The sequence below is a fragment of the Schistocerca gregaria genome, chromosome 2 (assembly GCF_023897955.1).
Source record: "Schistocerca gregaria isolate iqSchGreg1 chromosome 2, iqSchGreg1.2, whole genome shotgun sequence".
Classification (NCBI taxonomy): Eukaryota; Metazoa; Arthropoda; class Insecta; order Orthoptera; family Acrididae; genus Schistocerca; species Schistocerca gregaria.
Genome location: NC_064921.1, coordinates 624,666,111 through 624,681,772, shown reverse-complemented (window position 1 = coordinate 624,681,772; position 15,662 = coordinate 624,666,111). Strand labels below are relative to the sequence as shown.

Sequence of the window (15,662 nt, the reverse complement as noted above, 5' to 3'; positions counted from 1 at the left end):
TGAAAAGTAGTGATTTATGGTCTTTCTGCGAAAATGTAAAAAACACCCACTGGAAACCCCCACAACTCAAATACATGTTACCAAGAAAGGATCTCTACGACACACAAACGTGCCTTAAAATGACTACAAGAGATGTCTGTAAAATACAATTTCCTCTTTTGGTGGAGGGCTGCAAGCAAAAATTAACAAAAAATGCCTTCTGCGTCCTGCAGCCAAATGACCTCTCGCACCTGTCTATCTCTTAGCAGTGCTGTACTTTTGGTGTATAACTCTCATAAAAAGTTGTTTCAAATTAATTTATGAAAAAACATATTTGATGAAAAAAGTAAGAAAGTATGTTTGCAGCATATTACTTACATATTACTTAGATGAATATGAAATCTGCATGTAGTAATGTACATGTGTCATGAAATGAGTGAAGGTTGAGACAAGGGATTGGGTCATCACTTTGAATAGATTCTTTATCTAGAAAAGAACTGAAGGCATCTGATGATAAAATACAGATACAAAAGACAGATAACTTGTACAGTGAACTATCAATGCATGAAGAAATACTTGTATTGACGTCATGTGTACAGTTTTTCTGCTTGTCTCTTCTTGGCCGTTGGAGGCTCAGGCAATATTTCTTGGCCACTAGAAGGTTAAGTGAAGGGTTCTGGGTAATGGAAAGTCCAGGGGATGTAGAAGATCCAGACTGAACAGCAATTTGTTGCAGTGCTTCACACAAAAAAATTTAATTGTATTATTAATGTTGTGCTAGAGGAAAATACATTCGTAAGTATGCTGTAAAATTTTGCATGAATTAATACCTTCAGTGGCCTCAACTGCTTCAGACAGTGGTAGTGCACGAGGCTCATCCAGGTCATCTTCATCTTCTGTATCAAAATTGTCAATAACATAGGAGCCAACCCTTCATTGCTAGAATATTTACATGCAGAACAGTCCTGTTCACCTATACCCACACTGACCTTGGTAATGAGTCTTGCATTTGCAAGTATAAGCTCAAGAAGCCTCTCAAGAGTCGGGGATTTCGGTGTGGTAATGAGAACCAACTCATCTTTTGTCAACTTCCACCCCCACTGCTCTGTATCTAAGAAGTTTCCAGTTCACTGCTGTCCCTGATGAAAAACACTGAAGGTGTTTTGCTGAGTTGGAGATTCAGTGGAAGGTTTGGAAGCCATGTTTGCTGCATGTACTGGATATACCTCAGTGTGGTGAGTGTTGTAATTGGATGGTTACCACCATAAACACCAATCAAAAATTTCTCACCAGCAGCTATTATTTCCTTTTTTCAGATTTAAGGATAAGTGAATCTGGTAATCTATGATTTGAGATCCATATTTGTGGAGACTTCTTGAGACTTTCAACCATGCTTTGGTAGATAATGTGGATGTAGAGTCGTAACCACTCACTGCATGGAGTAAGAGCATGTGCCTAATAACACTCTAGTCTACTGCACATCTCGGTTTGTGTAGGATCTGAGGGGTTATACCTCTCCATGGCTTGAGAAAATACACATTGACAGCATCTGGAGACCCTGAAAGTCATTATCTTCCCCCACAATTGTGACACTCTTATGTGCAGAGCCAGGGATTTCATTATCCACACTATCAGTGTGTCTGCATCATCTGCTGCCTGCTTGGAGTGATTCCACTTTCACTGTATTTTATGATCAGCATGGTGATGAGCATATCCTTGTTTTTAGCATTTGATAAAAAATTTACCTGTGAAACTATTTCTTTCATGGTGCTGCTTAATTTTATTTCCTAGGCTGCTTTATGATTGAAATCCTCAAGAAATCCATGGGTTTGATAATCTTATGTCCGTCCGAGTCCCCATCAAACACAACTGTGACACATTTACTGTCCTTACTTCATAAATAGTAGATATATGAATCACAAACTTGTTCAAATGTACACCCATTTGAACACACAAATCACTGTGACGAAAAGCTCCAATCAATCACACATAATATACTACATGGATCCAGTACAGTGGGAGCAGAAACTGACAAACAATGGGTTAGCTCCCATTACCACATGGAGTTCCTGACTGTTTAGAGGCTTCTTTAACTTATAGCCTGTAAATGCAAGGCAAATAGCCAAGGTTAGTATGAGTGTAGGTGGGCAGGACTGTTCTGTATGAAACTATGTCAGCAATGTGAAGAGTCATGCTCCAAACATCAAGGACAATTTTGATATACAAGATGAAAACAACATGGATGAACCTGTTACAATACCACTGTCTGAACACTTTGAGACAGTCATGGCAAATGTTGCAGACATGAAAGAAGGAAAAGCTGTGTAACTGGCGTGTTTATACAGCTTCAATGTCTTGTGTGCATGACAGGTGTTTTCATTTACATATTCTGACACATTCAGTGCCATTTATTGATCAATTTTCATCTTTTTTTTCTTCTGCCATGTGTTTTCCCCCTTCTCTGATAGCTGTTGTCGTTGTTGTGGTCTTCAGTCCTGAGACTGGTTTAATGCCGATCTCCATGCTACTGTATCCTGTGCAAGCTTCTTCATCTCCCAGTATTACTGCACCCTACATGCTCCTGTATCTGTTTAGTGTATTCATCTCTTGGTCTCCCTCTACAATTTTCACCATCCATGCTACCCTCCAATACCAAATTGGTGATCCCTTGATGCCTCAGAACATGTCCTACCAACTGATCCCTTCTTCTAGTCAAGTTATGCCACAAACTTCTCTTCTCCCTAATCCTATTCAATACCTCCTCATTAGTTATATGATCTACCCATCTAATCTTCTGCATCCTTCTGCAGCACCACGTTTCAAAAGCTTCTATTCTCTTCTTGTCCGAATTATTTATCGTCCATGTTTCACTTCCATACATGGCTACACTCCATAGAAATACTTTCAGAAACGACTTCCTGACACTTAAAACTATACTCAGTGTTAACAAATTTCTCTTCTTCAGAAACGCTTTCCTTGCCATTGTCAGTCTACATTTTATATCCTCTCTACTTCGACCATCATCAATTATTTTGCTCCCCAAATAGCAAAACTCCTTTACTACTTTAAGTGTCTCATTTCCTAATCTAATTCACTCAGCATCCCCCTACTTAATTCCACTACATTCCATTATCCTAGTTTTGCTTTTGTTGATGTTCATCTTATACTCTCCTTTCAAGACACTATCAATTCCACTCAACTGCTCTTCTAAGTCCTTTGCTGTCTCTGACAGAATTACAATGTCATCGGTGGACCTCAAAGTTTTTATTTCTTTTCCATTGGTTTTAATACATACTCTGAATTTTTCATTTCTTTCCTTCACTGCTTGCTCAATATACAGACTGAATAACATTGAGGAGCAGCTACAACCCTGTCTCACTCCCTTCCCAATTACTGCTTCCCTTCCATGTCCCTCGACTCTTATAACTGCCATATGGTTGCTGTACAAATTGTAAATAGCCTTTCACTCCCTGTACTTTACCCCTGCCACCTTCCGAATTTGAAAGAGAGTATTCCAGTCAACATTATCAAAAGCTTTCTCTAAGTCTACAAATGCTAGAAACATAGGTTTGCCTTTCCTTAATCAGCTTCTAAGGTAAGTTGTAGGGTTAGTATAGCCTCATGTGTTCTATTATTTCTATGAAATCCAAACTGATCTTCCCCGAGGTTGGCTTCTACCAGTTTTTCCATTCATATGTAAAGAATTTGTGTTAGTATTTTGCATCCGTGACTTATTAAACTGATTGTTCGATAATTTTCACATCTGTCAGCACCTGCTTTTTTCGACTCAGGTCTTTCAGTGCTCTATCAAACTCTTCACGCAGTATCGTATCTTACATTTCATCTTCATCTACATCCTCTTCCATTTCCATAATATTGTCCTCAAGTACATCGCCCTTGTTTGGACCTTCTATACACTCCTTCCACCTTTCTGCTTTCCCTTCTTTGCTTAGAACTGGGTTTCCATCTGAGATCTTGATATTCATACAAGTGACTCTCTTTTCTCCAAAGGTCTCTTTAATTTTCCTGTAGGCCGTATCTATCTTACGCCTAGTGAGATAAGCCTCTACATCCTTACATTTGTCCCCTAGCCATCCCTGCTTAGCCATTTTGCATAGCCATTTTGCACTTCCTGTCAATCTCATTTTTGAGACGTTTGTATTCCATTTTGCCTGCTTCATTTACTGCATTTTTATATTTTCTCCTTTCATCAATTAAATTCAATATTTCTTCTGGTACCCAAGGATTTCTATTAGCCCTCGTCTTTTTACCTACTTTATCATCTGCTGCCTTCACTACTTCATCCCTCAAAGCTACCCATTCTTCTTCTACTGTATTTCTTGCCCCCATTTCTGTCAATTGTTCCCTTATGCTCTCCCTGAAATTCTGTAAAACCTCTGGTTCTTTCAGTTTATCCAGGTCCCATCTCCTTAAATTCCCACCTTTTTGCGGTTTCGTCAGTTTTAAGCTACAGTTCGTAATGAATAGATTGTGGTCAGAGCCACATCTGCCCCTGGCAATGCCTTATAATTTAAAAACCTGGTTCCTAAATCTCTGTCCTACCATTATATAATCTATCCGAAACCTGTCAGTATCTCCAGGCTTCTTCATGAATACAACCTTCTTTTATGATTCTTGAACCAAGTGTTAGCTATGATTAAGTTGTGCTCTGTGCAAAATTCTACCAGGTGGCTTCCTCTTTCATTTCTTAGGCTCAATCCATATTCGCCTACTAAGTTTCCTTCCCTCCCTTTTCCTACTACCGAATTCCAGTCACTATTAAATTTTTGTCTCCCTTCACTAGCTGAATAATTTCTTTTATTTTATCATTCATTTCTTCAATTTCTTCGTTATCTGCAGAGCTAGTTGGCATATAAACTTGTACTACTGTAGTAGTTGTGGGCTTCGTGTCTATCTTGGCCACAATAAGGCGTTCACTATGCTGTTTGCAGTAGTTTACCCACACTCCTATTTTTTATTCATTATTAAACCGACTCCTTCATTACTCTTATTTGATTTTGTATTTACAACCCTGTATTTGCCTGGCCAAAAGTCTCCGATAGTATTCCATCACAATTTGACATCATTCTGGCCATTGGTGTCATTTCTACCGAGTTTTAAAAGTTTGATTTTAATTATAATCACCCTGTATATAGTGTTGATAGTGTTAACTATATACTTGCTGAATTACCAAATTTAGGTGTAATGATCAAAGGCACAACTACAACACAAGAATCTATACCTCTATGTTCTTGTCAGAAAAGCAAAAACTAACAATGGTCATAAGTACATTGCAATTAAAATATATAACAAATTGTCTAAAAATGCCTAAGTGAAGTACTTCAGCAGTTAGACAACAGCAAAAATGTCATTGGAATATGTCAAGATCTTTCTAAGGTTTTTGAACACATAGATGACATTAAGTCATTCAAAACTATTGCCTATGCTTAACAACAGGGGGATTAGAGGAACATCCAACAACTGGATAAAATCATATCTAAGCAGCCAAAAGCAAACGGTTGAGGGGCAACATATTTCTGTTATATATGAATGACCCAACAAATTCTGAAAGGATACCATCCAGTTTGCTGATAATATAAGTGTGTTAGTGAGTGGGAAAGAAATGGAAATGTTTCAGAAGTGTACAAAAGAGACATTGAACAATACTGAAAGCTGGTTTAGTCACAATGAATTGGTAATAAACGCTAGTAAGAGAGCAGCACTGAATTTTTATAAAGTGAAAAATGTGAACAAACTAATTTATAGAATGTGGATCAGACTCTGAATGTGGCTCTCCAGCAGGGATACGAGGTAGTAAAATCCTGCCCCGAAATGAGATCCATCCTTCATGAAATCCTCCCCACTCCACCAAGAGTGTCTTTCCGCCGTCCACCTAACCTTCATAACCTCTTGGTTCATCCCTATGAAATCCCCAAACCACCTTCCCTACCCTCTGGCTCTTACCCTTGCAACTGCCCCCAGTGTAAAACCTGTCCTATGCACCCTCCCACCACCACCTACTCCAGTCCTGTAACCCGGAAGGTGTACAGGATCAAAGGCAGAGCCACGTGTGAAAGCACCCACGTGATTTACCAACTGACCTGCCTACACTGTGACGCTGTCTATGTGGGAATGACCAGCAACAAACTGTCCATTCGCATGAATGGACACAGGCAGACAGTGTTTGTTGGTAATGAGGATCACCCTGTGGCTAAACATGCCTTGGTGCAAGGCCAGCACATCTTGGCACAGTGTTACACCGTCCGAGTTATCTGGATACTTCCCACCAACACCAACCTATCCGAACTCCGGAGCTGGGAACTTGCCCTTCAATATATCCTCTCTTCTCGTTATCCACCAGGCCTCAATCTCCGCTAATTTCAAGTTGCCGCCACTCATACCTCACCTGTCATTCAACATCATCTTTGCCTCCACACTTCCGCCTTGACTTACATCTCTGCTCATACTCTTTGCCTTTAAATATGCCTGCTTGTGTCTGTGTATGTATGGATTGATATGCATGTGTGTGTGTGTGTGTGTGTGTGTGTGTGTGTGTGTGTGTGTGTGCGCAAGTATATATCTATCCTTTTTTCCCCCTAAGGTAAGTCTTTCCCTCCCGGGATTGGAATGACTCCTTACCCTCTCCCTTAAAACCCACATCCTTTCATCTTTCCTTTTCCTTCCCTCTTTCCTGACGAAGCAGCCGCCGGTTGCGAAAGCTCGAAATTCTGAGTGTGTGTTTGTGTGTTTTATTCATTGTGCCTATCTACCAGTGCTTTCCCGCTTGGTAAGTCTTGGAATCTTTGTTTTTAATATAAAATAGCTTATTCAGGTGGGAATCCACTAGATTTTGTTGTTCACAGAGTAATTTCCCAAGCACTCATGACAATAATACAGTTGGTTTAACTAGAAATAATTTTATAAAGAAATATTCATAATTTAAGGTTCATCTGTTTTGTTTTTTTCATAAACTTCCTACTCAAAAATTTTTCATAATCAAATTTGTCATTTTCTAGAATGTTTGTGTCTCTACTTGTGATTATCTCCAAAATTGGGTTTAATACTTTTGTTGCCCTGATTATTCTGATTGTTAGAGTGCTTACTTACACTAGAAGAAATTGTTTGTTTGGTAATTATTTTATTTCAAAAGTTACACTTTTAGCAGTTTGTGGACAGGGGTGGCTAGGTGACAGGGGGCAGGACTCTGGAAGTATCTGCAGAAGAATAAATTATTTAAATGAAATAGTACCTATAAATTTGTCTTTTTTTCTGGTAACACAAGTCATGTTTAAACCAAACTGCTCTTTTGCACCTTATAATAATGTGTTACCTGATTTTGCTTTGTTCTATGTTACTAAGTAACATGTGAAACCAAATTTTCATTTTTATTCTTATGCTCATCCGTAAGTAAGTGTGCATTATAATGTTTCGAGCAGTTCCTGGTTGGCCACCACCAATATGTAAACATCTCTGTGTCATTAGCAGTCATTTAAATGTTCATAAACAGTAGCTGAAATGTACATTTCTAGTGATTTAGGTGTAGTTCACATGTGTGTATAATTGGTATTAAAGTCAGCAAAAGCATTAAAATTACATTATAAACAGCTCAGTACTGCAATTGGTCTCCAGAAAATACTGTTTCTATATATAGCCAATAATACAAATTGAACAGTAACTAAATGTAGTGACTAAGTAATAAAATCGACATCACATTATTTGACAGACAGAATTCGAATGTGAAGGTGTATTGCAAAAATATTGCCACTCTCTCAAAGCAGTCATAGGGTAGATGCCAACTGTAATTTATGAACTACTCAAATTATTTATTGTTATCTGATCATTGTTAGTTTACTGATGCCAAAATAATATGCAAAAAATTGTAAATTATACAGTGCTGTGTTCATCATATAACGAACTGATGACTATATCAATTTATTGCAGGAAGCAGCACTACTACCAAGATAAAATCCAGGTCAGTAATCTTGTATCAACAATAACCCCAGGCTTCTCTAAGAAAACTTTTTTCAGAATATGCAGTTATCTATAATGGCATACTACTTGCAAAAAGGTGCAAAAATATTCAGGCATATTTTGAAAAGATTTCAAAACAATGAAAAATTGGACATTTGCTTTAAATGTTCATATATGAAAAACTGTGCACCTCACAAAATGAAAACACATGGCATCCTATGATCGTAATATCAGTATCAATGAATCACAATTATAAGATTAGGTCAATTGATACAAATTATAAGTAGGGACATGAAATGAAATGGTCACATAGGCTCAGTTGCAGGTAAAGTAGGTGTTCATTGTTAGTATACTAGGAAAATGGAATCAGTCTACAAAGGAAAATGGTTGCAAAACACTCAAGCTAAAAGCCCAAAATATTCCTCAAGTGCATAAGACCTGTTCAAAATAAAACTAACATGAGATATCAAATGTATACAAAGAAGAGCAAAGTTAATGACCACAGGTTTGTCTGATCCAGAAGTGATCATAATGGATATGCTGGAAAAACTGAAGGAGCAGATGTCTGGGGATAGATGTAAACTGGGTACCTCACACAACGCTGATGCTACACACCATTAGGGAGGAAATCAGTGGAATCATGTACAAAATTTAAGAGTAAGTTGTCCACAGTTCTAGATCAGATTACAGTGTTCCCACTAAAAGGTTTAGCAGCATAAAGGCACCTCTAACAGACATTATTAAAGCATCAGTCATATCTGGTTGCTTCCATGATTTCCTCAAAAATGCGGAAATTCTTCCCATCCACAAAAATGGTAATACAGAAAATACAGAGAATTACAGACCAGGTTCAATACAGTCCTCTTTTTCAGAAAATAATACAAACTATTATTAAAAAACAAAGTTGACGTGACTTACCAAACAAAAGCGCTGGCACGTCAATAGATACACAAACAAACACAAACATACACACAAAATTCAAGCTTTTGCAACCATCGGTTGCTTCTTTAGGAAAGAGGGAAGGAGAGGGAAAGACGAAAGGCTGTGGTTTTTAAGGGAGAGGGTAAGGAGTCATTCCAATCCGGGGAGCGGAAAGACTTACCTTAGGGGAAAAAGGACAGGTATACACTCGTACACACACACACATATCCATCCGCACATACACAGACACAAGCAGACATTTGCAAAGGCAAAGAGTTTGGGCAGAGATGTCAGTTAAGGTGGAAGTACACAGGCGAAGATGTTGTTGAAAGACAGGTGAGGTATCAGTGGCGACAACTTGAAATTAGCGGAGGTTGAGGCCTGGCGGATAACGAGAAGAGATGATATACTGAAGGGCAAGTTCCCATCTCCCGAGTTCTGACAAGTTGGTGTTAGTGGGAAGTATCCAGATAACCCGGACAGTGTAACACTGTGCCAAGATGTGCTGGCCATGCACCAAGGCATGTTTAGCCACAGGGTGATCCTCATTACCAACAAACACTGTCTGCCTGGGTCCATTCATGCGAATGGACAGTTTGTTGCTGGTCATTCCCACATAGAAAGCTTCACAGTGTAGGCAGGTCAGTTGGTAAATCACATGGGTGCTTTCACACGTGGCTCTGCCTTTGATTGTGTACACCTTCCGGGTTACAGGACTGGAGTAGGTGATGGTGGGAGGGTGCATGGGACAGATTTTACACCGGGGGTGGTTACAACGGTAGGAGCCAGAGGGTAGGGAAGGTGGTTTGGGGATTTCATAGGGATGAACTAAGAGGTTACGAAGGTTAGGTGGATGGCGGAAAGACACTCTTGGTGGAGTGGGGAGGATTTCGTGAAGGATGGATCTCATTTCAGGGCAGGATTTGAGGAAGTGGTATCCCTGCTGGAGAGCCACATTCAGAGTCTGATCCAGCCCCGGAAAGTATCCTCTCACAAGTGGGGCTCTTTTGTGGTTCTTCTGTGGGAGGTTCTGGGTTTGAGGGGATGAGGAAGTGGGTCTGGTTATTTGCTTCTGTACCAGGTCGGGAGGGTAGTTGCAGGATGCAAAAACTGTTTTCAGGTTGTTGGTGTAATGGTTCAGTGATTACTGACTGGAGCAGATTCATTTGCCACGAAGGCCTAGGCCGTAGGGAAGGGACCGTTTGATGTGGAATGGGTGGCAGCTGTCATAATGAAGGTATTGTTGCTTGTTGGTGGGTTTGATGTGGACGGACGAGTGAAGCTGGCCATTGGACAGATGGAGGTCAACGTCAAGGAAAGTGGCATGGGATTTGGAGTAGGATCAGGTGAAGCTGATGGAACCAAAGGAGTTGAGGTTGGAGAGGAAATTCTGGAGTTCTTCTTCACTGTGAGTCCAGATCATGAAGATGTCATCACTAAATCTGTACCAAACTTTGGGTTGGCAGGCCTGGGTAAACAAGAAGGCTTCCTCTAAGCGACCCATGAATAGGTTGGCGTACGAGGGGGCCATCCTGGTACCCATGGCTGTTCCCTTTAATTGTTGGTATGTCTGGCCTTCAAAAGTGAAGAAGTTGTGGGTCAGGATGAAGCTGGCTAAGGTAATGAGGAAAGAGGTTTTAGGTAGGGTGGCAGGTGACCAGCGTGAAAGGAAGTGCTCCATCGCAGCGAGGCCCTGCACGTGCGGAATATTTGTTTATAAGGAAGTGGCATCAATGGTTACAAGAATGGTTTCCAGGGGTAACAGAATGTTTCCCTCTATTATATTCAAACTATTATTAAAAACAGACTTATTGATTATTTCAAGAAATACACACTCTCTGCAAAGATAAGGTTGATTTCAAGCGTGGAAAGAAAACAGAAGTTGATGTATCAAAAATTACAAGAATAGTTTCAGAAATCCTAAACAAAGGACAATGACCTCAGTAATGTATGTGATATAGCTGATCAAGAAGTATGTCTAGGTGTACATGAAGCACAAAAATAAGAGTATTTGTAAATAAATGCTTCAGGTCTTACCAAGCAAATGGTGTGCTGAGGCTAGTGACCCAAATTTCAAATGGCTCAGAATATATGGTGCAGCAACTTTCAGATCCAGAATATTTTAGCACTGGGGTCCCTCAAAGTAGTGTGTTAAGAGTCAATACTGTTACACATTACTGATTTCCCACTCATACAAGATGAAACTTGACATTTGCTGATAATAGCAATATTGTAACTACAGATGGAACACCAAAAACGTTAGGAGTAAAAGCTGACAAGGGAATTATGTTGACCCACAATTGACCAACAAACAATAACGTAACTCTTAATATAAAAAAGACTAATAATATTAACTTCTATAAACAGGAGAAGGTATGTCAATCAGCAATTAAAATGGGATGAACGTATCAGAATAATTGTAAAATTAGCACAGCATTCTACACACTATTAATATTAACTGCAGTGTGTAATAGCTCATGCCTAAGAACAAAATACTTATCACACATTCATTTGTTATGGCATAATATTCTGGTGTGGAAATGCTCAGATTATATAATATATGTTCAAACTTCAAAAATGGGCCACCAGAATATTGAGAAAGAGTCGCAAAAGGAGTCAATGCATTGAGATATTTGAAAAATGGGGTATTTTGACAGTTCCAAGTGGATATGTCTTTGAATCCACAGTTTTATATAGTAAAACATTGATCAATATGCAGCAAATATTATAATGTTAGGACCCAATCTACTATATTTTATGAGGGAGTCAAACTATATAATAAACTGACAAAAGAGACCAGAAACACAGAGGAACTGTGTACATTTAAATCTGTCTTAAACTATATTTATATTAAAAAAAAAGAAACGTTTACTCAGTTAAAGAGCACATGCTATGAAAACATATTACATATAAATGGTCAGGTTGACCAATAATAAACAACCACTCAGGGTGGAGTCTGCAAGCAACACAATAGACATGCATGTCCTGTTTGTAAATTATACTGGAACCATGTACTGTAACAACCAAGATGTGGTATCAGGCGAGTCTCATGATTTACTTTTCTTGCCTGTCTTATTTAATCTAGTGATAAATAGTCTATATATGTCTGCACTGTGAATTAATTATGTGGTATTTTATCCATTATTATTATCTAATGTAACTCTGTTATAAAAATGCAAAGAAACCTACCTATAGGTCAATGAATAAACAAATAACTTGAAAGCCCAGTTATAAAGTTCTGAACATACCATTTCTGTAGGAATCTTGAAGACAATGACTAGACTAACTACACCATGAACAGAGGTGTTTCAGCAATCATTCTTCTCGTGCCTCAAATATGAATGGGATGGGATGAAGCCCCCCAATTGTTAACAATGGGAAGCACTCTCTCCTATACAGTTCACAGTAATTTGTAGAGTATACATGTAGATGAAATTATCTTCTGAGGCAGTGCACCTAATTCATATTCATACAGCAAAAACAAGAAGTATGAATATTGATATATAATAAAGACCATTCCATTGAGAATATTCGAAGGGGAGGGTGGGTTATATAGCTTACTGCTCTGTTACGCAAGGATACAAAGGTAAAATATTTACTGTATACTCCACAAGTGTATTTTATTACTGAGTCAACATTATCAGTGTACCTGAATTACAAGAGTGTCACTTTTATTTAATCACTTCATTGTTCAGAAACATCATTGATGTAGATTAACTTGAATCATAAACTATATAGTTCATGATTCCCCATATTACAGTAGATACTGAAAAACTAACTTTTATCTTTCACTATCATTCACAACCATAAAATCTTAGGATACAGAAACATACTGGTGTATGATGGACAATGACACTAGAAACCATCCTTGACTGTAATTGTTTGTATAAACTGAGATTTATAAGACAATTGTCCCAGCTGTAATCCTCAAACTGCATAATTACAACCTTGCAAAGCAGCACTATTTACTGAGGACATAACAGTAATTACAGAACTTACAGTACTCTCCAAATTTAGCTGCAAAAGAACCTTGTTTGTGGACAAAGATAAAAATAAAATTGAAGAAATTATATTTAATTGAAATGTTACAACTAAACAAGACAGTAAGACAGTTAAATTTATTGATCTCCACATTAATCAGAGACTCAAAGTAGAAATTCACACTGATAAACTCTTTTCATGTGATCTATGAAGTGTAATAGTTGAGAAGCTGCAGCAGTAGAATACTGCCTCATTCCATGCTCAAGTAACTTATGGTATTCTGCTGTGGGATAATATGACTCATTCAAAATGTGTTTTTGATTGGAATTGCTCAATGGGAATTGTGTAGTTCAGTAAATGTAGTATAAAAACTTAAATTACAGATTCTATGCTGTTTATATCACATTTAATTCCATACCAAATGCTGCTGCATGATATAATAATTCATTATTCCACACACATCCACTTACTACATTACTTTTAGGGGAATGCATAACATTAAATGTTGATGTATGCTATAAATAGGCACAGTTCAGCATGAAAGTTATGACTGTCCCTAATTTACTCATTTTTTGCGGCTTAATTCATATTAAAAAAAGCTTAGTGAGTATACTACAAGCACATCACATACAATAGAAATGGGCATATGTTTGATAAACAACTTTACCCTGCATTCCATAACAAAGTTCTCCAAAATGACTAGGTCCCTATTCAGTATCCGTGAGTAAATTTGAAAGCACAGCAACAAAAAGATTTCAATGTAATACATATTAAATAGTTCAAAAATTTCAATAGTGTTTAACAGAGCACATGGAATTTTCATGAACTGTGCCTATTTATAGCATACAGCATCATTTAATGCTATGCATTCACCTAAAAGTATTCTAGTAAGTGGATATGTGTTGGATAATGAATTATTGTATCATGCAGTAGCATTTAGTATGGAATTAAATGTGATATAAACAGCATGGAATCACTGATTTAAGTCTTTATACTAGATTTACTGAAGTAAGATGCTATATCATCAAAGTCTATTCTGTAGATGACTGTATTTTGTCTGATGGCATTGATTCTATTTCACTGGTTCAAAGCTGAAAATTTTATTTTCTTATTTAATGATTGACAAAATTATAAAACAACTACACAATACTACTTACTTCAACAATTTCATTAAGGAATTCAGCAGTAAATATCAGTAACAACAGTTTTGTCTTCATTTTTCCAAGGAACTTACTAACTTAAAATACCTCCCAGGCAGTTAAATTTTCTGAGTCTTTCTCTAGCACAGGCAACCTTAACAAGATATCTGGAACAATGTCATTAAACAATATATATATAATTAAACATACATCATAAGTACTCCTTTCAGTGAGACACAGGAATCTACTTTAAAAAGTCATCAGTTCTACTGGTGATAATTATAATTCTACCACATACATACTTACATAAAATGGAATTATTTCATTGGAGTCACTTTAGAAGCTCTTTCTTAACACATTATAAGACGGTTGCACACTACTGTGTTTTGCAATTGACAATTGCAGGCACTGCAATATTTTATCAGCCAGCTTGTTTTGCTAGTCACTCATTTCACTGAACAGAAAGATAAGTATTCTGCAGTGGCATATGCAGTCATCAGCGTGCATATAGTTCCAGAAGTGGCAAGAACTGGCTGTACATTTAGAAGCTAACAAACACTGTCAGCAGCACGATATTTATAATAATGTTTAACTCTATACAAAATTTCTGTTTCCTTTCAATGGAAGGTATCCTTTTGGGAAGTATGCAAGGCAAAGTGTTGCCTTTTTGTAGCTATATTAAATGAAATACATACCAGTGAATGATAGTGTAATATTCTTCACAACCACTCCTCTTATGGCCAATGTGATGAATAATAAAAAGAGGCAAGATAGTGTTGATGAGGTCAGCACTATAATGAAATTGTACTAGTGACATGGTTACAAAAGAAATTTATCTTGAAAAGACCTTGAACTCTTAGGTTATTTTGCCATAATAATAATAGCATACAAAAGATCTCTTTAAAAAATGTAAAATACAGTATCTTGAAAGATACTGTTAAATCAAAGATGAGAAAACTGTACACAAAAACAATATAGAAGTAAAATTCTCTGTGTTCTTCATACTATTTTAAGTGCATTTGGACCAGACATTTCCAAATCTAAATGTGGTAATAGCAATGTCCAACTAAAACAGATGGAAAATAGTATGTATTAGCCCATCCAGATTTTTGAATGTCTCATATTTGTAATAGAGGCCGTAGTAGCCAGCTTTCACATATTCTTATCATGGTTACAAAAAGTTGTGGCGGGTAGTGCTGACAAAAATGTTCCAGCTAGCTAAAAAAAAAAATTGTCAAATCAAAATTTAAAAGCAAAGCAATCTTGAAGGCTGTAAAATAGGAAACAGAGAAAACAATGAGAAACACAATTACTTGCATCTTATGATCACAGAAAGATGTCACTGCAACTATTGCATTTTGTGAATGAATATCTTTTCAGCATTTCAACAAAAATAAAATAAATATTATCCAAAAGAGATGAAACATCCAAAAAATAAGAACATGCAGCTGATATAAAGATATTGTTACACACCACAGAGCTTATAAAAATATTACCAACTTAAAGAATACAAAGTCAACATGTATAGAGGAAGGGTCAGTATCTGTTCTTAAGGAATGCAGAGACAATACAATAATAAAATGATTCTTTCAGCTCACGTTACTTACCAGAGTACCTTAACCATATCAAATTTGTATCTCAGCTAAAGAAAAGTAATGGTAATGCAGAAGA

General features: G+C 37.4%; 1 protein-coding gene across 2 annotated transcripts in view; it reads right to left on the bottom strand.

Annotated features, from left to right (window-relative positions):
- LOC126334632 (phenoloxidase 2-like) overlaps window positions 1-14,952 on the bottom strand; it is a 210,421-nt gene extending 195,469 nt beyond the window's left edge. Inside the window, exons 1-2 of one of the 2 annotated variants that reach the window (XM_049997067.1) lie at window positions 14,298-14,952; window positions 14,010-14,158 (exon numbers count right to left, since the gene is read on the bottom strand). In XM_049997067.1, coding sequence (XP_049853024.1) covers window positions 14,010-14,069 — 60 coding nt within the window. In that variant the 5' untranslated portion in view covers window positions 14,070-14,158; window positions 14,298-14,952. Of the gene's footprint in view, window positions 1-12,119; window positions 12,178-14,009; window positions 14,159-14,297 lie in introns of those variants that run through there. The other variant, XM_049997068.1, reaches the window with a different exon arrangement.
- Window positions 14,953-15,662: the final 710 nt, after the last annotated feature.